The following is a 26,529-nucleotide window of genomic DNA, read 5'->3' as shown; positions in this document are numbered from 1 at the left end:
ATGATTGTATTTCTAACAGTAAAGTTCATGTTGGAATGGCATATTCTAAATAATAAATTATAGCATTTTTCAGATTTAATTAAGCAGACCATTGTGGTGTCCCTGAAGTAAAGTCAAGCTTTTGATCAGCTTTATTTTATGATTTGTGTGTGTGTGTGTGTGTTTTAGATTAAAAACACTGCAGTGTTTTTAATCTAAAACACACACACACACACACACAAATCATAAAATAATGAATTGACTTTCATTTTTTGATGAGTGCTTTGACTAAATGACTAAATGTGACTAATGAGCTTGATTTATTTGCTGTGAATTATTTCAAGCATTTCTTTTTACTTTACTGCAGCAGCAAAGACTTGTAATAAAGCTGACTCAAAGCACTCAATGCCTCAATTCTATATATTCTATTAAAGTATAGGCCTATTATTGTGTTTTGTACTTTTGCCTTTTATTGTAGACAAAACATCTCTAGCACAAGCATCGAAATTATTTAAACATTTTTACAGATTTCGCCTATGTCCCTTAAAATAATAGATCACTTGATCAAACACTATAAACTTTGACCAATTAAAAACAAAAGAATAATTAATATTAACATTTATAATAATAACAATTAACAAGGTATGCATTTTACAGGACACTATAAAGGAACGCAATGGAAATAAATAATTGTAAAAAATACTTTCTTAACATTAGTCATTTTGAAAGACTAAATGAGAAATCTTAATCAAAATAGATTTGGTTTTAGGGCATAATTTGGCAATCTCTTTTTATGAACTGAATATTTACCATGCAATATAAAAATAATAGCCTACCATTATAGGCCTACATAAATATTATTTACATTATATTATGATATATTGTTTAAGCGTAAATTATAGTTGTATTGTCTTGTGAAAAAAGCCGTTGTTTAAAGTTATTTCTGAAGGGACTGCATGCTTTTATCTGCCTAGTTACAACTGCATTACCTCAGCGTGTCACGTGACTACATGGCGGTTCTCTATTGGTCAGCACCGTACCGGGGAAGTTGTTTGTGTCAAAAAGCAGGAAGCGCACACTTTAGGGGCGGACAATTGGGCTTTAACTGGGTTTCTTTGGAATATCATACTGAAAGTCATTTGTGTCTGTTTAGCAGGAAATGTTCTCTCATGTCTCTCTAATTTTTCTCGAAGCACAATATCTGTAAGTATGACCGTGTCTTTTAAAATTCATTTAGATTTTTTCTCTAACTGATCCGAAGTCAGTTAACAATCACCACTCACGTTACTATAGGCTGATTAACCACACCTGAGTCTATAAATTAAGTGTGTCGAATTCATTTTATTTTTGTAAGTCGTTCTGGTAGTTTCTCCGCTGAACTAATATAACATTAATTATATTTTTTTGGACGCGTGCGCTTGTTGGCGTGAATTATTCACAACATATTTAAATTTTACATTGAGAGACAGACCGTTTTTCTACTTATTCAGTGACATGACCGTAACTACACGTACTACATAACAGCATATCCACATCTGTATTTTTGTTAATAAAGTCTAGTTTTAGTTTTGGTTTTGGAACACTTGTTAAACAGGCTTCTCATTTTGTTTATTATCTTGTGACCTGTTATCGGTTATATGTGATCCGTTTGATAAGGCCTGTCATACACTACCAGTTAAAACGTTTAGGCACTTGACTGAATTTTTAGATAATGGTTTGAAGGAGGATGTTATGTAGGCTACTGTCAAAATCCCTATAGTCTTTAGTACTATGCAGCTTAGAATTTGAAGCTATGACTGAATTTGCCATACAGCAAGGCCTGAAGTTCCATATTTTTAACGACTTAATAGTAAAAATATCAAGGACAAAATATATCATTATTAAAAGGTTCTTGTGGCTTCCTTCCGCTGGACGATGTAACGTTAGTGCCTTGCTTAACTGAATGTTGTTGAGCAACAAAATTAATGTTCAAAGCTGCTACTGTTACTATTTTAGAGTATTAAATAGTAACAGCATTTATTAAGAACACATTTATTACTATTATATATTATTATAAAACCGTTAGTTTACTAAAATTCATCCTTCTGCTAGATTAGTTGGTGGCCTAATTGCAATGCAACTGAACTGGCAATCAGCCTTGTGCAGTGATATGATTCATATTTTACCATTTAGTGGATTTTATGTGCTGACCAATCAGAAGCCAGGATCGGGACTGTAACATTTAAAATCAATAAGGAGCAGGTTGTTGCCTAAAATGTTAATTTCTAAATGAACCAAAGGTTGACCTGAGGCTGCGTTACATAATTCTCCCACCCCTAAGGCCTGATCACACCTAGAATGTTAACTATAAAGATAACTATATTAGTGTCCACACCAATGCACAATAACATTGTTTTTTTTGTAAGAACATGCTGCATTTGTCGTCTTCCACAAACCGTTCCACTTCCACAAATCGTTCTGAAAGTGGTTCCAACGATGATATTTCTGTTATCGTTACAGTTGTAGTGTGGACTTCTCTATTCTCATAGAATTAACCAATAATTGAAACTTGGTGTGAACGGACCTCAAGTCTAAAGTTAGGATGTGAAAAATGAAATGTTGTAAATAAGATTCTAACAGAATTCGCCATGGTTACTAAACCAGTAAGTGTTAGGATTTGGATTTTTCTGTATTATGGCCCCAGGTTTAGTAATTAAAATTGTGCTTTTTCCCCACATAGTTCAATGTATCCTGCCCTGTTGCACTAAGTAACCATCAGTTAAGTGCAGTGTTCCTCAGAAGAGCACCGCAGCTTATGTGGAGATGGAGGAACGCGCTCGCAGCTGCCTGCTGCGCTCCAAAGCCACTCTGGAGCAGGACATCAAGGCCTCCTATTTGATGGACCACATGGTCAGCGACGGCGTCCTGACAAATGATGAAGAATCAAGGGTGCTTAGCAAGGTTTGTTGTGGTGTTCAAACATGCTCCATTTTACTTGTATAAAAAGTCAATGTAAGTCAAGTTTTCCTTTTTCCTGCTTCTCCAGCCCACTAGAAGAGAGCAGGCTGCAGCCCTGCTAGAGGTGCTATTGAGGAAAGACAATCGGGCCTACATCTCCTTCTACAATGCGCTGATCAGGGAGAGTTATGGCGATCTGGCCAGCATCCTTCATAGTGACCTGCCTCTCCTCAGCCCTGAGGGAGAGAGGAGCTTTGCTGATGGACTATCTCCCTCTGGTAACCACTTGGACGTGTATGAACTTGTTTTTGAAGAAGGTTGGTATGAGATGCTGGAGTTTTTGTGTTTTTATTCTAGTCCAGGCGATTCTCAGTGAAGGTGGCGTGCCTCAGAGACCCGTGGTGTTTGTGAGCCGACCCACTCTGCTCAACCTGATCCGGGAGAAGCTGTACCGACTGCAGAATACGCCGGGCTGGGTCACTGTGTTTGGCATGGCTGGCTCAGGGAAGTCTGTGATGGCTGCCGAGGCTGTCCGAGACCGTGCCCTCATTAAGGGTAACGACTTTAGGATTTAGGATTTTATTAAAGAAGGCTTTAGTATTTTTAAATGTACACCTTTCTAATTTGGGTGTTTCCAGGCTAGCGCTGCATAAATCTGGATAAATTGAAAATTTTAGATTTTTATGCATTTGATTTGTTATTTTATTGATTCTGTCTTTATTTCTATTTATTTATTCTGTTTTTATTTGTTTAGTGTTTTTTTTTTTTTTGGTTTTGCTTTTAAGTTTTGTTTTAGCTTATTTTTATTTTATTTAGCTTTTTTGTTTATTTGCTTTTTTTGTGAATCTATAATATATTCTGTACTGAGTGAAAATCAAAAAGAAAAATATGCATGTTTTAAAATAATGGTGGACAAATGAATTCAATGAAAAATCATTGACAGTGTGAAAGTATGTTTTAAGAGTTTATTTTCTAAGAGACTACAGGGCTGAAAATAATTGTAATTTATTTATTTTTCTTTCTGTTGCTCAGAGTGTTTTCCAGGTGGCGTTCACTGGCTTTCTGTCGGCCAATGTGAGCGGGCAGACCTGTTGGTAAGGATGCAGTCTTTATGTTTCCGTTTGGAGCAGGGTCAAAGTTCAGAAGCCAGTCAGCGGCCACCCTGCTCCGTGGAGGAGGCCAAAGAGCGCCTACGGTTCCTAATGCTGCGCAGGTTCCCCAGGTGAGTGCTGGAAGGATATGGTATTAGTTCACTTTATTTACTCAGAACATCAGCCCCTTTCTCTTATATTCATCCATCAGGTGCCTGCTGATTCTGGACGACGTCTGGGACAGCTCTACTCTCAGGTCCTTTGATATCCAGTGCAGGGTTCTTCTGACCACTCGCAATCGAGGACTGGCCGACTCTGTAAGCGGTGAGTAGTTCATTTTAGTTTGGGTTGCGTAGCTGGATTCTGGGCCAACTACACAGTGGATATTCTTTAAAAAGATTCTAGGTTAGTCTGTGTCTAGGTGGATCTTGTGCCTGCCTGAGTTTGAAATCTGAAAAAAATCCAAGGCAAATCCTGAACTAAATGAAATTGCATAACTCTGATAATGGAGAGCAGCTGGTCTTGGAGATAAGCTATTTTCAGCTGAGGTTATGAGAGAAATGTTCCTTTGTCTATATTGTTGCGGTTATCTTGCGTAATTCATTTAACATCCTAATTTCATTCAAAAGTAAGGGTTCATGTTTGTGTGTGCTTCTCTGTTTGTGTGTAGGTACAAGCTTCGAAGTGCCTTTTGAGAGTGGTCTAGATGAGGAGAAAGCCCTGGAAATTCTTGCTTTGTATGTTAACGGGAAACCACAGAAACTTCCAGAACAGGCCCGCAGCATTGTGAGCGAATGTAAAGGTACGAATAACTTTATGCAAAACTGAACCTGAACCTCTAACATGATCAAACGTGACTCAGCACCTAACAGAGTAATAGTACTTGATACTATGGTTATAGTAATGAAGTACCATTGGTGTAGTCCTTTACACACCTTACCATTGTAAACGTTTCTCCTGTTAGGTTCTCCTCTGGTTGTTTCTCTCATTGGAGCTTTATTGAGAGAGTTCCCTGACCGCTGGAGATACTACCTGCGACAGCTGCAGAAGAAGCAGTTCAAGCGGATCCGCAAGTCATCGTCCTACGACTATGAAGCTCTGGACCAGGCCATGGATGCCAGCCTGCAGGTTTTGGAGCCCGAACACCAAGATCTGTACCGAGACCTGAGCATCATGCAGAAAGACGTTAAAGTGCCTGCTAAGGTCAGGCTTAAAATCTGTTGCCAACTACTTAAGTAGTGCTAGATACAGAATCAATGCCGTTAAAATGCTTTTGTTATATTGTACTTGCAAATGTGACAAGGATGGATGCCCCCCCCAATGTAAACTAGTCTCTTTGTTGTTGGATTTTATTTGTTTTCTGTCATGCAGGTTCTGTCAGTGTTGTGGGATCTGGAGTTGGAGGAAGTGGAGGACGTCCTACAGGAGTTTGTGAATAAATCTCTGCTGTTTCGAGACTGTAACCAGCGACCATACCACTATTACCTTCATGATCTGCAGCTGGACTTTCTCATCGAACAGAATCGTGATCAAATTGCTGTGAGTTATGTTGCATGTCTTTTCATGAGAGACCACCAGAGAGCAAAGTCTGAATTGTCATGTTTCCTGTAGGAACTGCATAAAAAGCTGGTCCGTCAGTACCAGCACTTCTATAATGAAAGGCCACCCAGCTCTGGAGATATAGACCGTTCGTATTGGTACCGCTTCCTCCCGTACCACATGGCTAAAGCGGGACTGTCTAAGGTAATGTTACAGTATGGCCTAACATTTCTTGTGTAGAATCTTCTAATGAGAACTGGTACATCATGAACATTCAGTTCTCTCATTTCAGGAGCTTTATTCACTGATGTTTTCCTTGGACTGGGTCAAAGAGAAAGCTCAGTTTATGGGATCTGCCCATCTTATCAACGACTACGTAGAATACGGTGAAATACTAGACAAAGAGGTATTTATACTATTAAGTTTTCATTTCTATTGGTATTCCATGTCTTAATCAGTTTAGACTGCTCAAATAAAGTATTTACATGAAATTGGCACAGAATACAGTTTGTATAAACAAGCCAGATTGCCAAATGTCACTATTTGATTGTTGTGCCTCAGTCTGGACACCCATACATATGATAAACATTTGATAATGGCTTGTTTTTAAAAGGGTTTGTGTAATTAAATTTTAAATTTTTTGTGTGTATTTTAAATTAAAGTGGTGCATTTCAAATTGATTATAAAAGTTAACTTAAAACTAAGAAAAACGTTTGCTCTTAACTCTTTGTGCTTTAATTTTTTTTAATTAGCAAAACCGTATGAAAGCAATAGAACGTTCAGAATTATTATGTGAATGTTTTATTGCTAATAAAACCACTGTCATGATATTAGCCACAATAACACACCACCTCCTGTTTTGTTTAATGACAAATTGTGGCGTTTTCACACAGAACAGCGAGGTGAGACTGCAGTTTCAGGAGTTCCTGTCTTTAAACGGACATCATTTGGAGCAGAGGCCGTTTCCTGACGTAGTGCAGTTGGCTCTGTCTCAGCCCGTGTGTTCAGAGGTTTACAGACAGGCCTTGATGCAGGCGCAGAAGAGGGCCAGCAGAGGGCAGCTCTATCTGGACTGGATGTATGCATCGGTCACTGCCTCACACAGTAACTTTCATGTAGTAGATCAGATTGAAATCAGATTGATTTTGATTTAAAAGCGTGTTTTGACTTTTTAGGAACAAAAATAATCAGGACAGTTTGTCTCGGCTGGTCATGCATCCTCACCAGGGGTCTGTTTACTATGCTTGCTTCTCCAAAGATGGGAGTAAAATCGCCTCTTGTGGGACCAACAAGGCGCTGCGGGTAAATATCAATTTGTGTCCTGCTGTTTGTCTTGACATTTGGCAGTATTATGCAATGGCCAAATTTGTCTTTTTGTACTCAACAGCTGTTTAAAACAACCTCTGGAGAGAAACTTATGGAGCTTCAGGCTCATGACGAAGACATTCTGTGCTGTGCCTTTTCTCCAGATGACCGTTACATTGCAACCTGCTCCAGTGACAGGAAGGTTAAGGTTAGTGTGTCTGTCTCTGCGCCCACTTTTTTTGTTGGTCAGTATCTTTCTGTAGGGGAATAGTTTGCTCCAGATTTATTTATTTTTTTAAATATTCAGTCTCATTCTGTTACGAATGTGTAAACTGTTTCTTTTCCTTTTTGTTGAACAGACTTCAGACTCTATACTGTCATTATGTGGTAAAGTTCTGTTAACATTGCTCAAAACTCAGTCAGGAGAATGAGGTTTGTTTTGTGTGTTGTAGTTGTGGAGTGTTGAGCAAGGTACTCTTATCAGAGAGTTTTGGGAGGAACACGAGGAGCAGATAAACCACTGCCAGTTCACCAATACAGGCCGACGTGTCCTGCTGGCCACCTGCTCAAACGACAAATTCACCAACACTAAGGTGAGAGGTTTTTAGAGTTTGAATTTGTACTTTTTAAAATGTTAGTTTTTAGTAGTGAAAATTATAAGATAGTAGTTTTATTTATTTGTTTTTTAACTTTTTGAATTTTTAGAATTCTTCATTTTTACTAGGTTTTTTTTTTTTACTTCGGAAGTTTTAGATTTTTTTTGTTAGAATTTTTAGTAGTTTAGTATTATAACTTATTGTTTTATTTAGATTTAGAATTGTTTATATTTTTATTTAGCTTTTTTAATACTAGAATTTTATTCATTAATTACTCGCTTAAGTACGTTGTTGTATGAGTACTTGGTAAGTAATTATATTCTAATGAACTGATTTTGTGTAACACTTGGCATATTCCTTTTGAGTCACGATTGTTCAGTAAGTTACCAAGTTATTTCATTAGCCACTCCAGTGAAGCATTTTCTCAGAGTGATAACTTATGAATTCGTGGTTGTTTTTAAAAATCTTTAATAAAACCAGCCTAAAAGAATGGCCAGTGCAGAAAGCAGGCGTGTAGTAGTGGCGCTCCGAAGAGTTTGATAATTAAATCTCATCTGCACTTTTTTTCCCGCACCCTCCATTTCCTCTTTCCACATTTAGAGGCAGATTTGGTGAACATGAGTAATGAGAATGACAGCTGGTAGGACGCTCGCTCAGAACAGCAGAGGAGGGGAACGGGGCAGCCGTGTAATTTTACAGCTTGTGAAATTTGCAGAGAATTGTGGGAGATCTGTAGGAGTGTGACAGCAGGAGTCTGCAGTTGAGCTGTATTCATTTGAGAGTGCGAAAACGGAGAGTGAGCGAGCACGGGTGTCAGAAACGTAATGAGAGCACCCCCCCCGGTGGAGGCGTGAGCACAAAAGGGGCATTTCGTGGAATATCTCTGCATGAGGAGCAAAAGAAACACCCTGAAATGAGATTTGGAGAATGTAACAGCAGATGTGTTGAATACAAGACACTTCCTGCAGACTAAATATGTTCTTCTCTTATATAGGCTGTCCTGTTCAATAGACCCTGACAGAGTGATCAAGACCCCTACACAAAGCATACGCTATCCCTTTCTTCTATTCGTCTTACCTTTTTGCCCTCTTTCACTTCTTTCCATCTTCATTTTTCTTGCAGCTATGGAACCCCAACAAGCCGAGCTCTCAGAACACTATGTTTGGACACATGGAACCTGTCAATCACTGTTGCTTTTCTCCTAACGACACCTACCTCGCCACTTCATCCAGTGACGGCACCTTGAAGGTTGCTTGACTGTTTCTTTGCTTTGATTTATTTACTAGCTAGCTGTTTTACTTGCATATTTATTGCATTTGATTATTAATTTGCTTGCTTATTTAATGCATGTTTTTTAGTGTTTTAATTTTAATGCATTTTTTTTTTTTTTATAGAATTAAACCTTTTTTATATAGAATAAAAATAACAATCTACAACGTCATCTATTTGTTTACATATACATTTATAAGCGTGTCAAACTGCTGGATCATCTTTGGTCAGTACAGGTGTTCTTATCTGTGTTTCTTGCGCTGTTGTCTTTTGTATCTGTCAGCTGTTTGAGGTGTCATCTGCGAACGAGTGGAAATCAATTGATGTCAATAGTTTTTTCCCAGAGACTGACGATGAAATAAAAGCCATCGTGAAATGCAGCACTTGGTCGGCCGATGGCTCACGGATCATTTGTGCTGCCAGAAATGCTGTGTTTGTAAGTGATTTTGTGAGTGGTGTTGTGAAATGAGAGGAGTTGGCATCGCCACTCAATATTTTTGATTTGGTGCCTGTAACAGCTTTTTATATATGATTCACATCAATCACACAAACACTTAAATTTAACAGGCATAATCTTATGATAATGTACTTTAATGCACCAATTCAAATAAAAGCATTCATAAAATGCAAATTCCTCTATCAGTTTACTGAAGTTGTTGGAAGATGGGATATTTATTAATTTTTTTAAATGCATGGGTTTCCCCTGTGCTCATGGTTTGTGTTAACTTTGTATATCGTCTGTGTTGTATGCATGTAGGTGTTTGACGTGAAGACGTCAGACATGCTGTTGGAGATGAAGACGAGTCGTCTGAGCACAGTGCAGTACTGCCACGCGTGTCCCAACAGCAGCCTGCTGGCCGTTGCACTCTCTCATTACACTGTAGAGGTACAGCACAACACAAAGTGAAAATATATTTGAATTATGCTGTAGATAGCATTTCCAAACACATTTTTCCTCTTCACTTAACTCTGGGTTAGCATTTGTTTCCATATGATAGTTTTGTGTGACCAAAAGACCGGAATTTTTTATATTCAGTTGAAATCTACCCCTTAGTTGTTTTAGTTTATATGTCCAAGCAACGTCTAAGTGTCTAAGTTTGAGGTTGGTGAGGTATCTTCTCATTGAGGCTGTATTTATTTGATAAATACAGTAATAGTGTGAAATTTAGTAACTTTTTCTATTTTAATCTTTTAAATGTTACTTATTCCTGTGATGCCTGATTTAAAAATAAAAATAGAAACCATAACAGGTTTCTTTGAATAAAAAGTTGAAAATAAATGCAAAATTATTAGTTCAATTAGTTCTAGTAGTTCAAAAGTATTACTTATTTGAAAATCATTTGTAATTTCTTTACCATCAGTTGATCAATTTAATTCATTGCTGAAAGTAGGAATATTATGAACGGCAGTGTAGAAAACATGGAAAATGGTAAGCCTGATTTGTTAATGCTGGGAATTATTTATTTATTTTAAGTTGTGGAACTTTGAGACCAGTAAAAAGAAAGCCGAATGCAATGGCCACCTGAGCTGGGTTCACTGTGTCCAGTTTTCACCCGATGGCTCACTCCTGTTGTCCTCTTCTGATGATCAGACCATCAGGGTAAGCTAGCTTTGGTCCCTCTCTTCCTGTAGTGTGACAGATTTTTTGCAGTTATTGTTTGAACAGTATTGACCTGTTATCACAACAAGTGTTTATGCTTGTCTAGCTGTGGGAGACAGATCGGGTTCACACCTCCTCTGCTGCGGCTCTGAAGAGGGATTCTGATGTTCTCTTCTCCCACAGTGATGTTACAATAGTGGCACCAGACAGCAGAAACAGATTACAGGTACGGTCCACCAGAGACTTGCTTGCAATACATGCAATCAACCAAAAAACAGCAGCAAGCTATGACATCTAACTCTGCAATCAGGTACGGACCGGATCAGCAGGTGCCGTTCTGTTCGAGAGCGAAGAGCTGCCATCCAGGATTCGCTGTACTTGCATCAGCAGAAATGCTTCGTTTGTGGCCTTGGGAACTGAGGATGGAACTGCACAGGTATTTCAGCTCACCTGTGGGTTATCATTATCGCCAATGTTCTCTTCCTAATACTCCACTCAATTTCTTGGGTTTTTGGATGAGCATGCAAAGCACTCTGGGCAAAAATAGCCTTCAGGATGCTTGTGGGTGTTTTGACTCACCTCCAGCAATGAGATTTGCCATGGCTGTCAACTGCACTCAGCCCTCTAATCTCTCGCCCTTCCTTTCCCAAACCCGTCCCTTCCCTCCTCTCTCTACTGAATGTCGTCGTGCTGGAGGCGAGCGTTGTCCTCCTGTGTTGCACAGTGTGTACTGTAGTGTAATAGATGTGACTGGTGCATCGGGGACAGCGGGGATGCCTAGAGGTAACAGCTGACTGATAAAATAAGCTGTGTTCTCTCAATCTTACGTTACACCTGTTTACTGCCAAACAGCCACTTATTTAGATTGCTCCTCTCCATCTCTGCCTGATTGTGTGAGTTCACTTGAAAGAGAGATGGACAGATGGATTTAGAAAAGCAGTAAAAAAAACTTTAAAGAATGTACCCGTTCTAGTACAAATGAAGTCACTGACATACTGTTTACAACAGACAATTACACAATTAATTTTTTTTTTTTGCTTTACATTTTATTTTTCAACTTTTTTTAAACTAATTGAATTATTTTAATGGTAATTGTGGTGTTGATAGAGCTGCCCATTTTAACTTTTTTTTCCTTTTTTTAAATGTTTGATAACATTTTATAAAGTTATTTGCAGCTTTTTTTTTTCTTTCCTTCATCTGCAGTAATGTTGGTAATATTATGAAACACCAGAGGGCACCAAATTGTTACTGTACTGTGCAGAACATGGCAGATGTGAACAGCTCACTACTAAAGCAATTGTCTTTTAATAAATGCAGTTAGTCTGTAATGGTGGGTTTCTTGCATCTCTTGTCCACCCCCCCCCCCGCCAAAGGAGAGACCTGGCATTATTGAAGTGAGTGGAAAAATTGAGAGAGGAGGTATTTGTTTGTGTATATGTGTGCGCAGACAGGAAGAGTGAAAGTTAGGCAGTTTCTGAAGAACGTTGGATGGAGAGCCTTGCAGCTGCTGAACTTACAGCGTGATTTTGTGCTGGCGCTAGGGCTAGAGACAGGTACAGTGCAGGTACAGTGAGAGGCAAGTATGTGAAATGTTACAGGCTGTTCACACTTACAGTGATTTTTACTGGTGACCTTTTCTTTACAATGTTTCAAAAAATCTATTTGAAATAATGCTGTTGAACTTTCCAAAGAATTCAGGGAAAAAAAGATTAATATTTCACAACAATATTAAGCTGCACAGCTGTTTTCATCATTAGAAATTATTTTTGAGCACCAAATCAGCGTTTTAGACTGATTTCAGAAGAATCATGTAACTTCAGAGCTGACAGTTCTGTACACATTTATTCTGGTCTTCTGAAATCTGCATTTTCACTGCATTTGATCATGCGCATGCAAGACAAGAACACCAGTCCCGCAAGCAAAAATACCTCTTATTTACTTTCTAAAAACACAGCACACGCTCCCGTAGCCCCAGGCAGCTTTTGAAGTTTGCGTTTTGAAGATTTAGATGCAGCAGAGAGGGCCAATAGTCAGTCTGGCTTTTCTGAATGCCAGACACGGGCAAACTAACCCATCTTTAAGTGTTCACTTTATCATAATCGCATTTACATGATGTATTGCTGCCGAGGTTTGAGATTACAGCTGAATGAGTGTCATTAGTAGCTCAGGCCTAAGATTATTTATATCTATATATTTGAGTCTTTTAGTTAATGAATTCATTACTTAGTCTTTTTTTTGTTTTTTGGGTAATGTCAAATGTCACACAGTTGTCCCCCCCCCCATAAGATATAAAGGTTTGCTGAACATTTTGTGGTCACATTTTTCTTATTTGGTCACCATATTTATTTTCTCATTTTTTAAAGTAGGTGTATGCAAAATAACTGTACACAATTAAGTAAATTCAAATAAAATAAAGTCGCAGTTGCATTTGAACAGTTTTACTCTGTCTGTCTGTCTGAAGGTGTTGGAGGTTCCATCTGGAAGAACATCACCGCTCACAGGTCATACTAGGACTGTTCACCACTGTCAGTTCACCGATGATGGTGAAACCCTCATCACATCCTCAGAAGACACTACTGTCCGGGTAATTGACTGTTTCTCATAAAAAAAAAAAAGATGTGGTCTATTTTTTTTTTACAATTAACCAAACATTCATGTTTATGTGGAATCATACTTGCACTTTTTTTTTTTTTTTTTTTCTTCCCCTGAAAGTTTTGTCTACCTTGTGCAGAATTATTCTTTCAGTGAGGACAAATGTCTGTATTTGTGTTGGGATGTGACAATATTATTACACTTTTGGTATAACCTTTTTATATGCATTATTTTCAGGCTGTGAGGAGAGTTGAATGACAAGTCTACCAATTTGCAATTTAGTAATTATGCCACATGCTCACAAACTTCTGCTGCAGCTGTTGTGTTAGAGGTGTTTTAGGCACTGGGTCATTACAGGGCTCATTGATTGATTGTGACGTTGATGACAAGCAGAGGATGTGTGAGGGGGTGAAAACTGTTTAGTAACTGATAGTTGTGAGCTGCTGCATGCACATTAAAATTCTGTAAGAATGGATAGTAGACTGTAGTACTAAGAACGTTTATCACTTTGAACCAAAATCAATACTTCAATGCTATATGCTTGGCAAATCAGTTTCAGGAGACCTTAAATGTCAATGTTAACTTTTGAGAGGATGAGTATTGTCTTTGTCTGCAGGTGTGGAAGTGGAGGACAGGTGAGTGTCTGGTGCTGGAGGGCCATAAGGAGCCGGTCAGGAAGTTTCATCTGTTGAACAACTCTACTTCCTCTCACCTGTTCTCTTGGTCGTTTGATGGCACTGTCAAGGTGAACAGAACCTCTACTAACTTCTCTGCATTCGCCAGTGAATGAATCCATCTAAAGCGTGCACAGAGTATAAAGGATGACGTGTAGACCTCATTTAACTCTTCTATAGACTGCATTGCTTTCTGTGCAAAACATGGTTATCAAGCCCAAATTGTGGACTGAAAGCACAGTCAATCATGATAATTAGGTGATGCATGCACTTAATCACTTGCAAACAGCTTTTTTTAGGATCTCATCAGCAGTCGTCGTTACACTTCACCCCAGTTGTAATCAGGGCTTCTGTGGGAAAGACTGTTTACATGGTCCACAACTTCCTGCCACTTTCCACAAATAGGGTACAAAAATCAGCCTGAACCATTTAAATTTGGTCTATATCTATAAAAAGAGGTGCTTAGCCTCTATTTAAAGTCTCAGAAAATTATAAAAGCGATTTTGATTTTCTGTTATGTTTGTATGAGGTCTAAATAGTTTGAAATGGATTTTAGGTAGTGGTGTAATTATCTAGGAATAGAAAAAGAATGGAAAAAAAAAAAAAGAATACAATGACTGTTTAAAATTGACTACACCTAACTGGTTAACAGGAGTGGAAATTTAGTATAAATTAGGCTTTAACTTTGTAGGATCTAAAAAATAAGATAACAGACTAAGTGTAGTTTTCTTTTTTTTTGTAGTCATCTGAGGTGAGAGGCCAAAATATATACTTGAATGTTTAAAACTATAGCAACCTTTCATATTAAGGTTCCCTTGTTTTTTTGTTTAGATACGTTTATAATTGTCATGCATTTCAATTTTCAAAGTTTTAATTTATTTAAATCAAATCGTGGGACACTGAAGTGTACCATATTAATGCAATGCTCCTCCTGCTGTTTTCAGCAAAGCACTCTGTTTCTTTTTGTTGCAGGTCTGGGATCTGGACAGAGGTCAGATGCTGCAAAACCTCGAGTGTCATAAGGGTGCTGTCTTGTCATGTGACGTGTCCTCTGATGGATGTCTCTTTGCCACCACATCGGCCGATAGGACTGCTAAGGTCAGAGAAGAGGCACAGATTCATACATCAGATCAGTGTCAGCGGACAAGATATTGTTCACCCTAAACTCTGAGCTTTGGCCGCCTCTGTGTTTAGATTCTGGACTCTGACTGTGGGAACACCTGCTCCCGTTACACTGTTAGTTTGTGTTTACTGTAGGTGTGAGTCTGTGTTGGTACAGCATAAGGACTGTGCTAGGTGACTACCTGGAGTATCTTTACTGAGCCCTGGGTGATTGCCTTAATGATGCCATGTACAGCCAAATTCTGCCTAATTAACTTTGTGTGAGCACAGTACAAAAGCTCACAGATACACGTACACACACGCATGACGTCCTCTGTTTGTGGTATCAGAGGTCAGAGTCCAGTCTGCTCATCTGAGAGCGTAATGAGATGAAGTTCTCTCGCTCCGTATGACACCGCCTATACCAGAAGAGCTTTCTAATGAGATGCCATGTTCACGTCTGTCTGCCAGACGAGAGAGAGAGAGGACGGCAAAGTGAATTTGGAGAGCTGATCAGAAAAATAATTCATGCCAAATGGACCCGCCACAAATAATGACTAACTCTGACTAAAATTAGAGATGGAAAAACAAATTTCAAGCAGCAGTTTGGATCATTTGCTCAACCTTGTTCTGATTCCATTTATTAGATTAACACTTTCACAAAGAGATCTATTAAAAGTGACATTAGATCTCTTCAAAATATTTTACAGCACAAAATAACGATGTTATCAGATTTGCTCTTGTTCAGTTCATGCAGTAAAATGGCTTATAACTGTTGATTTTGTTCCCTAAGGTGTGGGGCAGTGCCTCGTGGGAGATGACTTTTTTGCTGATGGGACACAAGGACTGCGTCCGTAGCTGCCGTTTTTCTTGGGACAACAAGCAACTTGCGACGGGCGACGACAATGGAGAAATCAGGGTATAATCTTAAGCTGCTTCAAACTGTGAATCATCTGTGTTAAAAGGAGTAAAGATCTGTTTGTGACCTTGATCAAGCTTCAGAAAGATTTTGGTATGATTTGGTATGTTGAGGATTTTTGACATTTGCGACCCCATCCCTCTTTTTTTTTTTATTTTTTTTTTTACTTTCTCTCTATTTTTAATAACCAAAAAGCCAGTAATGATGCCTAATAAAAGTACTCTCAGATCTTTTTGTAAAAAACAAAAAACAAAAAAACCCTTCAAAATTAGCAATACAGTATGTCTTACAATCAGTTTTTTTTTTGTTCCTGGTAGTTGTGCTTCCCTGTCACTTTTTTTTTTTTTTTTTTTTTTTTTTGACAGCTGTGTTGGCAACAGTTCTACATATTAACTTCACACTTTTTTTTTTAAATTCTACACATTATAGGTGACTAGTTTCTCTAATTAAATAATCAATCACAAATATGGTTGTGAAGAAATTGTGATGGGCAAAAGTAATCAATAATTGTGAATTTTGGGTAACTGTAAATGTGAGCAGACATTATGGCCACATTGAGAGCAAATAGAGATGTTAAGAAAAGTGATGTAGGAACAAATACACTTTGAAACCTCAAAACTCAGCCTCCTTTCTTTTGAGTTTTTCTTGTGGGGACAGGCCCGGTGCTCAGAACTGTAAAGAAAAAATCTACCTCATCAATTAAAGATGGTTCTTGCAAAGAGAGAAAGTGAGAGAACCACAAAAAGAGAGATGCTGTGATGTTATAATTCATGGCCTGTGGTGATTTTCGAAGCTCACGTCTCTGTTTAACACACCTTACTGCAAAACACACACATCACTTATCTGTAAATCCGGCTTTAGTGCTGTAAATAAGGATATATATATATTCGTATTTGGTGTGTTTTATCTTCTCACACGCAATTTCTGATTGTTACAAGAAGCATTGATGCATTATAAATACACTTTTGTGAAATCTACGTTGTGTTGTATCAGTTTTGATAACCCATTACTTTTGTAACAATGTTGTGTATCTGAAGCTGTGGCGCATGCTGGATGGAGCTCTTCTGAAGATCTGTTCACGGGACACTAAGGACTCCATGGACTCTTTCCACGGTGGATGGTTGACTGACCTGCACTTCTCCCCTGATAACAGAGTACTGGTCTCTACAGGCGGATACATCAAGGTACACACATTATATAGATGACGTCACTGTATACAGGCAAATGCTTAGTGGCGCACCCTGGAAAAGAGCAGGTTTTTTATTCATTTTATTTTTTTATTAATTTAACCTGAGAATTCTTCATGTGCAGTTATGATTTAGAGCTGGGGAAAAATAATGAAAAGGTTTATTATTTTGCTTGATTGGTGAATTAAAAAATGCAGCATGAATCAGTGGAGCCTGATTGTTGATAAAACAAAACAAAAAAACAACACTTATGAGCCTAAGAGTGTCTGAGATGAGGGTGCCAGGAATAATTTACAGCATTAACAGCTATTTAATACATTTATACAAATTAAAATAAACACAGTTAATCATTAAATTTGAAAATGTTATTTCCATTTTTATCTTTTTTTTTTCTTTTTTTTTAATAATTATATAATTATAACAATCCCCATTGCCCTGCGTTCTTTGAGGCGTGGTGCAGATCTGTAAAAGTGCAACCAAGATGAAGGTTTGTGACGTCATGACCATTTCATCTGTATTATCAGGCAGACGCTTGTCCGATCGCTCATGTCACAGAGAAACATTATCATGTCAGGAACGGAGCGAGACTAACTTCCATCAACACTGTCAGCCATTATCCATCACGCATTGAGACTTCTTTATTAATATACTCAGAGCCGTCTGTACATTGTGTAAGTGTCACAAGCGTAATGATGCTTCATCACGCATCAATCTGTCAGTTTATCAAATGCGTCTGCATCAGGCTGACCCTCCGCTCGAGCGCATGAGCGACGGATCCATCGGAGACCCGATAATAAGCTCTGATTGATCACCGGCTGTCCTCACACTCAGGATCCCGCTGTCTATAATATCAAATGCTAAATTAATCATCGTACGCGTCGGTGCCAAATCCCCAGCCAAACATCTCCATCAGACCGAACCAAACCTGCCGTAAATCTGCTACGACCACACAAAGGAAGGAGGTGTGTGAGATGTGAGTTGTCACGCTGCAATTCCAGCACTTCTGTTGCGATTTGAGAATTTACGTTGCCTGCAGGATCCGGTTATATTTCGGAGCAGATGTTGTGTGAAGTCAGTTTGTTTTCCATTGCAATAGTTGATTCTGTGAAGGATCCCTTTTATTTCAGACATGTGATATAGACGCAAACTGACATTTTCAAAGCAAAATAATGGTCCGAGCCATGACCTAGCAGTTTGCACATTGAGTTGTGGTGCTCATGTAGCGGCACAAGTTTGAATTCAGCCTGCAACGTTGTCCTGTTTTCACCACCATCTCCTCTATCACCAATCATGTTAATTAAATGTGACCAAAAGACCCCAAAAAGATTTAAAAGAATAGCAAAGTAATCAATTTAAGCTGAATTTTGTCAGGTGTCATAATGCAAAGGGACAGCAGCCTCGTTTGCTCTATTAAACTCTGTTTAGCTTTGTCATTCAGACAGCAGAAACAGTCTAGTATATATTGCCATGCTTGAGCTTGTTCAGCACGGCAGCTCTCTGCGTTCACTTTGAGGTGATCTGCCTCTCAGCCGCATCTGCATCTTTTGATGTCTGCCTTCTGCAGTTTGTCAACGACATGTTTCTATTTGTATCGAGCCGTCAGCGACGCTTGTTCTTTGACACCATTTGCAGTTCAGTCCATCAGAGTACAAAAACAACTTGAGTTGACTGGCCTGCCGCCGTCCACGTTTAATCTCACGGTAACAGATCTTAGTTTGTTTAAGCCGGGCTCACACTGTGCGTTTTTTTTTTTAATTTAATTTTATTTTTTTTAAGTCCTTTAGGATTGTACTTGTCAGACTGTACGAACATGATGATCATGTCACACTATGCGATCTCAGTTGTCATTAATGTCAGACTGTACGACAGTCAAGACGAGTTAAAAACGGGTGCGTGCAAGAAAACTTGTCCGTAGTTTTACATTATCAACCCATGCACGTCCAGTGACTGCGAACTGCATTGCATGCGGGGCCGAAATGTTGGCTGTCATGAAAAGTATACGAACGGCGGCAATACCGGTGTGTTTAAGAAGAATAGTGTATGTATTAATACACACCCACATGAAAACAGCAGCGCAACCAGTGTTTATATAAAAAAGAAACATATCAGATGAATTCCGTGAGCGCCAGAATTTATGGCTGATAGAATAATTCTCTAGCATTAATTCTGCTCATAGCTTGCCTTGAAAAACGGAGACAGTTTGATATTCGTCGTAGGGGTAGTCACACTGCAGGACTGTCCGCCAAATCTTCTGACACTGCCAGAATTTCGTTGGAGGTGAAATTTGATCGCAACGGCCATTAATCGGCTGACGGTGAACATGTCAAACCAGCGATCAAAGACTACGGATTTTAGCCTAGGATTATAGGAATCTTTTAGGATTTTCAAAATTTGTCCCAGACGACCAAATCGTGGCCAAAATCGCACAGTGTGAGCCGGGCTTTAGAGTCAGACAGCGAGTCAGGGATTCATTAGTAAATGCTTGCAGATTCAGTGATTCGGACTGATTCAAACTAATTCGTGAGGCGTACGTATAGTTTGACTTTTTTTCATTAGCTGGATCGGCTTAATTTTTGTTAGTGTTCATGGAGGTCAGTGAAACTGCCTAGTAGTAGCAATGAGTTATTTCATGCCATTTAAAACTAGAGACGTTCCATTGTGAGATTTTTCACTACATGAACATTGTGACCAAAGGAATTTGTTGATTTTATGTATAGAATCTTTAATCTGATGAACTATATATATATATATATTATTATTTTTTTGGACGATGAATCACAAAAAATAGATTTAGGGAGTTTGTAACCATAACTGTATAAGACCTTCATTCATCTTCAGAACACAAATTAAGGTATTTTTGATTAAATTCGAGAGCTTTCTGACCTTGTATAGACAGCAATACAACTGACACGTTCAAGAGTGCTACAAGAATGCTTTGTGTGAATAGAACAAGAGACAAGAAATTGTTGAATAAAGTAATTATTTTTCTGTCAGTGTTTGTGCATTGATGACAGTACCACTCATGCGTTATTTGTTTTCTTTGTGCACAAAAAGTATTCTCGTAGCTATTTTAATGATGTCCTTGCTAACTTTTTGGGTCTTGAACTTGTCAGTTGTGTTGCTGAATATGCAGGGTCAGAAAGCTCTTGGGTTTCATCAAATATCTTAATTTGTGTTCCGAAGATGAACAAAGGTCTAATGGGTTTGGAATGACATGAGGATGGAGTAATGACAGCATTTTCATTTTTGGGTGAACGATCCCTTTAAAACAACATCAGTTTCATTTAAGCATCACTTGTATCATCAATATTGACACCCCTAATTGAAATGGGAAAACGGTATTAATCTGTTATTTTAGGAGCGTTCTGTCCTTTTGTCTCTGTCTGTCCTCATTGAGACAGGACATGTCCTGTCTCCAGTCCAACCCAGTTTCATCTGCAAAGGACAAATCAGCAGGGCATCTGTCTTTTCACACTGTCTCCTTGTCTGTTTTCCTTCAGCTTTTATTTTCTTTCTCATTTGTCAGGATGTGTGAAGTCTGCATCAGGCTATTGTGTCACCTATTTATTTAAAGTCAAGGCAGAATTGTTAGATAGCATGCAGGAAACGTGCATAAAGAATGATGCTACTGTACATGCACTCATTTTGCCCTTCACTCTGAGAGGTAAATGTTTTGTGTGCTTGAGTGATTTATGAGTGAAAGCTAAACTGAAAGTGGCCTTTATAAAAGACAAATGGTTGGTGTAACTGTGTGCGAGTGACAAAGCGTTCCTCCGTGTGAGACCGAAATATTTCCTGGAGGAGAAACGGATGAGGAGGTCAGCCAGGATATTACACCTTTAGTGAGGAAGAGGCTCATACGCATTAAATCACACCGCCTGACTCCTTTTCGTTCACACACGTACAGTGTTGTTTGTCCTCTGGAGGATTTGGCTGCTGTTGGGAGACTCATAGTAATTCACACACATCAGCTCCGGGGCATCCAAACCTTCACCTCTACCAGACAGAATGTTTATATCACAGCAGTTTATTGCTTCGAGTCCCACCACAGCGTTCACCTGCAAATAAGAGACTCTCTATTTCCTTTGTCTGTTTCTGCTGTCGAACAACAGTGAGAAAAAAGCTGTTTGATTGGTTTTGTAGCAGTAGCAACTCTTTACCCAACGGTACAACCAGAGTTTCACAATTCCTCTGAGGTGTCTGGATGCGTAAGGGAGATGGCTTGTTCTCGTCCCGCTGTCACAACTTTAGTTTCTACACAACGTTCACTCACTCTGTCTAATGACAGTCAAGATGGGTCTGAAAGAGGAAATGGAGGGAAAAACCAGGGTAGATTAGATGATGATGGATTTTTATTGTGGAATATGCAATGAGTAGTTGATTTAACTCAACTGAATTGAATACTAATGCACACAGAGTTGTCAGTAATGTAGAGTTGATTTTTATTATTTTAATTTTTTTTAAGTGTTAATTTGCAATAAAATGGCTTGGAGACTGTTTAAATGTACATTTTATTGTAAGACTTTATTTATTTTTTTGTAGTAGAAGCAGTTTGTCACTGATTAAAGGTCCTTGCGCACAGTCTGAAATTTTCGTATGGGTTTTCCTTTTTTTTTCTGTATTTGTCATCCTTTCCTATCAAAATGCTTGTTACGGATGTGAAAACGCAGAAAATCCAAACTGATCCGAATATTTCTTTTATTTTTTTCATGACGGAGGAAAGTTTTGGAGCCAGTGTGTAAATGTGATTGACAACGTGAGGTTATTTATTTTTTTAACGTGCAAAAATTTCAGCGGCGAATTTTGGACTTAACGTGCATAATGTTTATGTAAAGGTAGGATTGCTACCTTTTATGCACTTTGCAATGCGAAATGTATGGAAAAACCAAGTTTAATCCAAATGAAAGTTAGATGACTTGTTTGTAGGTAAACAAGCATTTCCTTTTTTTAATTTTGAAGCTTTTTTTTGTCCGCTACTTCTGGTTATAGCCTTTCATTATTTAATAGTTTCTGAGAGAATTCACTCTATCCACTTGTTTTTCCTTTCATTGTTTGCCAGCGGCAGAACAAGCACTTGTACCGCAGGAAAGCTCGACACAGATTGTAACACCTGTCACTTGAAGGCTCCACTTTCTTCATTTCTCTTGTGCACCCATAGTGCAGCAATGGGAATGGCCGCTTTGCCCAACTATCAATTGCCTTTCTATCCTGTGGCTCGTACGATACATTCAAAGCCTTTTGAAACGTATGACAAGTTACAATTTTGGTCTGTTACTCTCAAGCCAAAGCGGTTCAAGCGACGTTTAGTCAAGTAGACTTTTCATCTTTTGATGATCGGTCCCTTTAACTTGCTATTTAAATGTCGTCTCTTACTCCTCCAGTCTTATACTTGATGAATTGTCCTGCATTTCAGTTTTGTCCAGAGGGGAGATGTTAAATGGCTTTTTGTCAGACATCGGCCATTGAGAGGACAAACTTGTGTACAGTGTAGTCTTTTTAGGTGCTCGCAGCAACTCATAAACTTCCAAAAGATGGCAACGCCACAAGTTGCGATTTTTTTTTTTTTTTTTTTTTTTTTTTTTCACTGCCCGTAATGACTCAATTTTGACTTTATCTGGTTGAAAGAGATCTGAACGTTTAGCTTAGGGCGGGCAGGCGGGCAGGCAGACACACACGCCGGTGCCACGAGTCAGCGATTCGGTCCTGACTCCTGGCAGATGACCCGTCAGAACGTGTTCACACAGGAAAGATGCTACTGAGGGCTGACAGCACAGCGCACACCCCTGTTCCTCTCAGAGTGGAGGATTCCTCTGCGCACCGCAGACAATGGAAAGAGCGAGAAAGAAGACAAACAGAATAAAAGAGATTGTAGGAAAGAAAGAAAAGGGATTGTACGCACATGAATATTTCAGCCTTTGGAGTCTTAAATGAATAATTTAGCTTTGAAGTCTGAGGTGGGTTCCCCCTCTTCTCCTGGTTTTCCCCCTGCTCCTGTGGAAGTGTAGTTAGACGAGGTATATGGGGTTATTGTTACGTAATGTGGCCTGCCCAAGTGCTTTTTTTACTGCAGGCCAGAGAAGCATGATTTAAGAAGTCTATTTTGAGTTGTATGTCACAGCATCCGTTTTTGACTCTACAAGATATTCCCATGTGACGCTGCAGAAGTGACACTAAAAACTGCAAACGTTGCCGTTACAATTGTAGATTTTAGATTACAAAAGCGAATACAAACAGAAGAGTTCCCTGGTTTTGAATATCCTGTTTCATATGGAAATTTCACTTTAAAGTCAAAATTGTGTTTTTGACAGAGTAGCAGCTGTAGCTTGGCCAACCCAATCACCGTACAGCGTTGCTGGTGGTCAACAACCCAAAACGCACAGGGGGTGAGAGTGAACAAGTAACAGGGTCACTGCAGCCACTACCGCTATACCCTCGGGCATGTCGCTCAACTTCACAGCGCCCCGGGGGTCAGAAGATGACAGCTGACCACTGATCTTCTGACCTGAACCGTCCCCGTTTGCTTGTGTGTGTAGAAATGTGATGGGTTCAGGAGGAGGTCTGCAATTCTTCACTCACTTGAGTCATAAAATTGTCCTTTTTTCTGTCTTATTCATGCAACACACACTCCTTGAACCCTTTCACTCACTCTCCTGGCTGAGACGCTGAGGTCCGGACGAATCGTGTCCTCTCGTTCAGGTTTTTTTTTTTTTTTTGCAGAAATGAGTCTAGTCTGCTTTGGCTACATGTAAATGTTTTTTTTTTTTTTTTTAAATTGTGTGGCATTTAAGGTGCACAATGCGTTTGCGTTTGGAGACGAGTAGTGGGTGAAGCGGAGCAAGGTCAGGTGTGTCTTTCCAGACTGCACTATGCTGTCCACTGTGTGTAGCAGACTTGGCCTTGGCCTGGTGAATAATTTAAGGAGGTCTTGTTTCTTTACTAGTGACATTTTTTTTACTCTGGTTGCATAATAGCACTTCTTAGCCTGAATGTGCAGATATTTTATGTGCCCTATGATGATTTTATTATTTTTTTTGGTGCCAGAATGTGAAGTTTGTGTTTGAGAATGCTTTCTCTCCATCTGCTGTCGCGTTTGGGCCCGTTGCCTTTATGCTGATGTAAGGACACTGAGTTTCAATGCAAGAGTACAGCAGAAATGTCCTATTTATGCATTCAATGCTATTTAAGTGATTCCGACTTGCACTAGCACTAAAACATCAGCGTGTTTGACTTGGCAGATGTGGTGTTTAGACATACGAGTCCAAGGTTTGTTTCCTTGACACAGGGCTACTTTCTTAACTTTTGAAAAAATAAAAATAAAAAATAGAGCACGCGTTCATCCAGCGGAAAGAATAAATCTGTGTTAAGCCCTTTTTGGACAGAATTAGTTTTCCACGAGGAGGTCAGGTGATTTTGTGTTAATCCTGTCCGAATGAAACACAACTGCGTTTACAAACGTAACCTTTTGCAATTTACCTACGTCGGTCTGTGCATTGCTTGCCGTCACACAAGCTTCTTTTTGTAAGTAGTTTCAGAGAAAAGAATATTAAAGCCAAGTGGTGTAAAATTTTCTAAAACAATTGAGTTAACTGATGTTGTCTAGTACAAAAGCGATCACATCCGCAAGCGTGCTGCTTTACCTTGAATCACACCCATTGAGGGCAGGAAACGGATGTTCCAAACATATTAAGGTTGAAGTAATCAGGTGGGGTATCTGCGAGCCTCCCGCATGGTAGGCTGTGATCTCTTAACAATTCAGTGAACACTGTGCTGTCTACGTGGGCATGAATGAATGAGTCTGGTGTGACTGACTGGGGTTTTTAAACCCACCGTATGTGTGCACAATTGGCTGGCTCACTCCTTTAGTGCTGACACTTTGCCTCTACACTCTCCAAAACCCAAGGTGATAACAGAGCAGACTATCTTAGCTGAGAACACAGGCCATCAGGTAAAGGAAAATGTTATTTTTCAGAAACTGTATGAGCGAAGCAATGTGTGGTATGTGCACAAGGCAGTCTTGTCCCTCTGTTTGGTACACCGGGCAGAAAACTCAGTCTCGGCTGGTGTGCGAGTTTTCAACACATAGCCGTAAGTTGTGGAGAACGAGGTTGTTAAATGCAAACGAGACCCGTTAATTCACCGAAAGGGCTGCCTGATTAACGAGTCTGTCAGGGGCTGTGTTTTGCGCATCTGCACGCGTAGACCGTTAAAAACAAGCACTGCGGTCGAAGGCATCTGTTGTCGCTGACGGTTTGGCTGGTAGCTGCGCGGTGGCCTCATTTTCTCAGCGTGGCAAACTAACGACAATCACACCGCAACCCTCTGGCATTCGCACTCATTTAGAAGTTCTGTTAACATGCGTTTGATGACATTTCCTTTGCTGCTTTCTCTGTGTTTCTGAGTTTCCGTGCAGCTGTAGGGAACAGAGACCCTCAGGTGTCGGTGTCTGAAGTTTTGCATGTGTTGTGCTGTTGAAAATGCTGTAATTGTTACAATGATGCACAGACATTGAGGTAATGTTGCTCATTGTATTTATTTATTTATTTTTCTTTCTTTTTTTTTTTCACTGTTGCAGTGGTGGAGTGCAGAGACCGGAGAGGCCTTGCAGACATTCTACACGATGGGAGCCAATCTGAAGAAGATCCACGTGTCAGCTGATTTCACCACGTTTGTCACCGTGGACAGCATTGGAATCCTTTATGTTTTAAAGAAGGTGGAGGGAGGAAGCCTCTAGCTATTGCTTTACGAAATGTTTTAAGTATTGTACAAATGTTTAGGACTAAAAAAATTTTTTGGAGAATCCTTGTGAGTGCAAGAAATTGAGTTCCAAATCATTCATAATATTTTTGTTTAATGCTTTTTCTTGCTGAGGTTTCCTAATATTGAATTGAACAATCTGTCCTCTTCTATGACGTGTTTGTGCTGTCGTAATTGAAGGCAAGTACTCTGACCCACATTGACGGAAGCCTTTGTATCTGTTTTTTTAGAGAGCGTACACAGCCCAGTCTGGGATTTCTTCTTAGCCCAAGCTTTTGAACCAATGCCTTAATGTGCAAGAAGTGCAATTTGAGTCGTTGTGCTTTATTTTTGCACTAAAATTTGTAGCGAAGGCTCAGGTGCCTCATTGTAACTTTATGACTACAGACTTTATATTTAAGATAAGTCATTGGGATGTAGCACAGTTTGTGGGTAGGTTTCTCAATGAGCTGAGGAAAAACAAAGAAACTACACCCGAATTTCAGCATTGTCTGTGAAAAGGAATTGCTTGCAAGTCAATGTGTAATGGTATGAAAGTGAAATGCTGTAACCAGGGTCCCATTTGTCCAAACATGCACACCATTGGATTACCAAAAGGTGAAAGTGTAATTGTTTTTGGTGCTTAAGCATGTTGTAATGTGAATGCAATACAATCAAGGAGGACCAAGGCAAGTAGTGTGCGTGTGTCATCATTGATGTTGATGAATGTGTTATTTGCATGTTTGTTTTCCCCCAGCGCTTTACTGCATATGAAGTGTTATATTGTGTTTTTGGCATGTACCAGGTAAAGTGTTAAATTCCCCCCCAAAATTTGTATTGAGCGCGTGTCTGAGTGTGAGGAGGGCAGCGTAATGCACGGAAGTGCTGACACAGCAGCGGTCACGCTCCGTCTGTTTCTGACACTTCCTGCTGGCAGCTGGCTGATGAGAACAGACAGCGCACTGTCATGTCCAAATGTCATTGTCGAGCTGAGCGCTGCAATGCGC

At 39.3% G+C, this 26,529-nt stretch overlaps 1 protein-coding gene across 3 annotated transcripts; it reads left to right on the top strand.

Annotated features, from left to right (window-relative positions):
* The first annotated feature begins 1,034 nt into the window (after nucleotides 1-1,034).
* apaf1 (apoptotic peptidase activating factor 1) lies at nucleotides 1,035-26,215 on the top strand. Of its 3 annotated transcripts, XM_058773242.1 has the most exons (28): nucleotides 1,035-1,182; nucleotides 2,699-2,919; nucleotides 3,005-3,194; nucleotides 3,274-3,471; nucleotides 3,949-4,138; nucleotides 4,219-4,331; nucleotides 4,678-4,809; nucleotides 4,972-5,210; nucleotides 5,379-5,546; nucleotides 5,619-5,750; nucleotides 5,839-5,952; nucleotides 6,440-6,624; nucleotides 6,722-6,848; nucleotides 6,934-7,059; nucleotides 7,304-7,444; nucleotides 8,570-8,695; nucleotides 9,000-9,152; nucleotides 9,474-9,602; nucleotides 10,191-10,316; nucleotides 10,423-10,542; nucleotides 10,627-10,752; nucleotides 11,764-11,880; nucleotides 12,778-12,900; nucleotides 13,525-13,653; nucleotides 14,555-14,680; nucleotides 15,477-15,602; nucleotides 16,640-16,786; nucleotides 25,362-26,215. In XM_058773242.1, the coding sequence occupies exons 2-28, from the start codon at nucleotides 2,782-2,784 to the stop codon at nucleotides 25,518-25,520; spliced, it is 3,900 nt and encodes a 1,299-aa protein (XP_058629225.1). In that variant the 5' UTR covers nucleotides 1,035-1,182; nucleotides 2,699-2,781; the 3' UTR covers nucleotides 25,521-26,215. The 3 variants fall into 3 exon arrangements, with proteins under 3 accessions (XP_058629225.1, XP_058629226.1, XP_058629227.1); XM_058773243.1 differs by lacking the exon at nucleotides 11,764-11,880; XM_058773244.1 differs by lacking the exons at nucleotides 8,570-8,695; nucleotides 9,000-9,152; nucleotides 9,474-9,602; ... (8 more) ...; nucleotides 16,640-16,786; nucleotides 25,362-26,215 and adding an exon at nucleotides 8,048-8,553.
* The last annotated feature ends 314 nt before the right edge of the window (nucleotides 26,216-26,529 follow it).

This window comes from Onychostoma macrolepis, chromosome 04 (assembly GCF_012432095.1).
Source record: "Onychostoma macrolepis isolate SWU-2019 chromosome 04, ASM1243209v1, whole genome shotgun sequence".
Lineage (NCBI taxonomy): Eukaryota > Metazoa > Chordata > Actinopteri > Cypriniformes > Cyprinidae > Onychostoma > Onychostoma macrolepis.
This window is presented reverse-complemented; position numbering and strand designations above follow the sequence as displayed.

What these genes read in the sequence shown, in the direction of transcription:
- apaf1 (XM_058773242.1), top strand. Translation starts at nt 2,782, where the DNA reads ATGGAGGAACGCGCTCGCAGCTGCCTGCTGCGCTCCAAAGCCACTCTG. An exon ending in ACGTTAAAGTGCCTGCTAAG is followed by an intron (nt 5,211 to 5,378) that starts GTCAGGCTTAAA and finishes TCTGTCATGCAG; the next exon opens with GTTCTGTCAGTGTTGTGGGA. An exon ending in TCTCTCATTACACTGTAGAG is followed by an intron (nt 9,603 to 10,190) that starts GTACAGCACAAC and finishes ATTTATTTTAAG; the next exon opens with TTGTGGAACTTTGAGACCAG.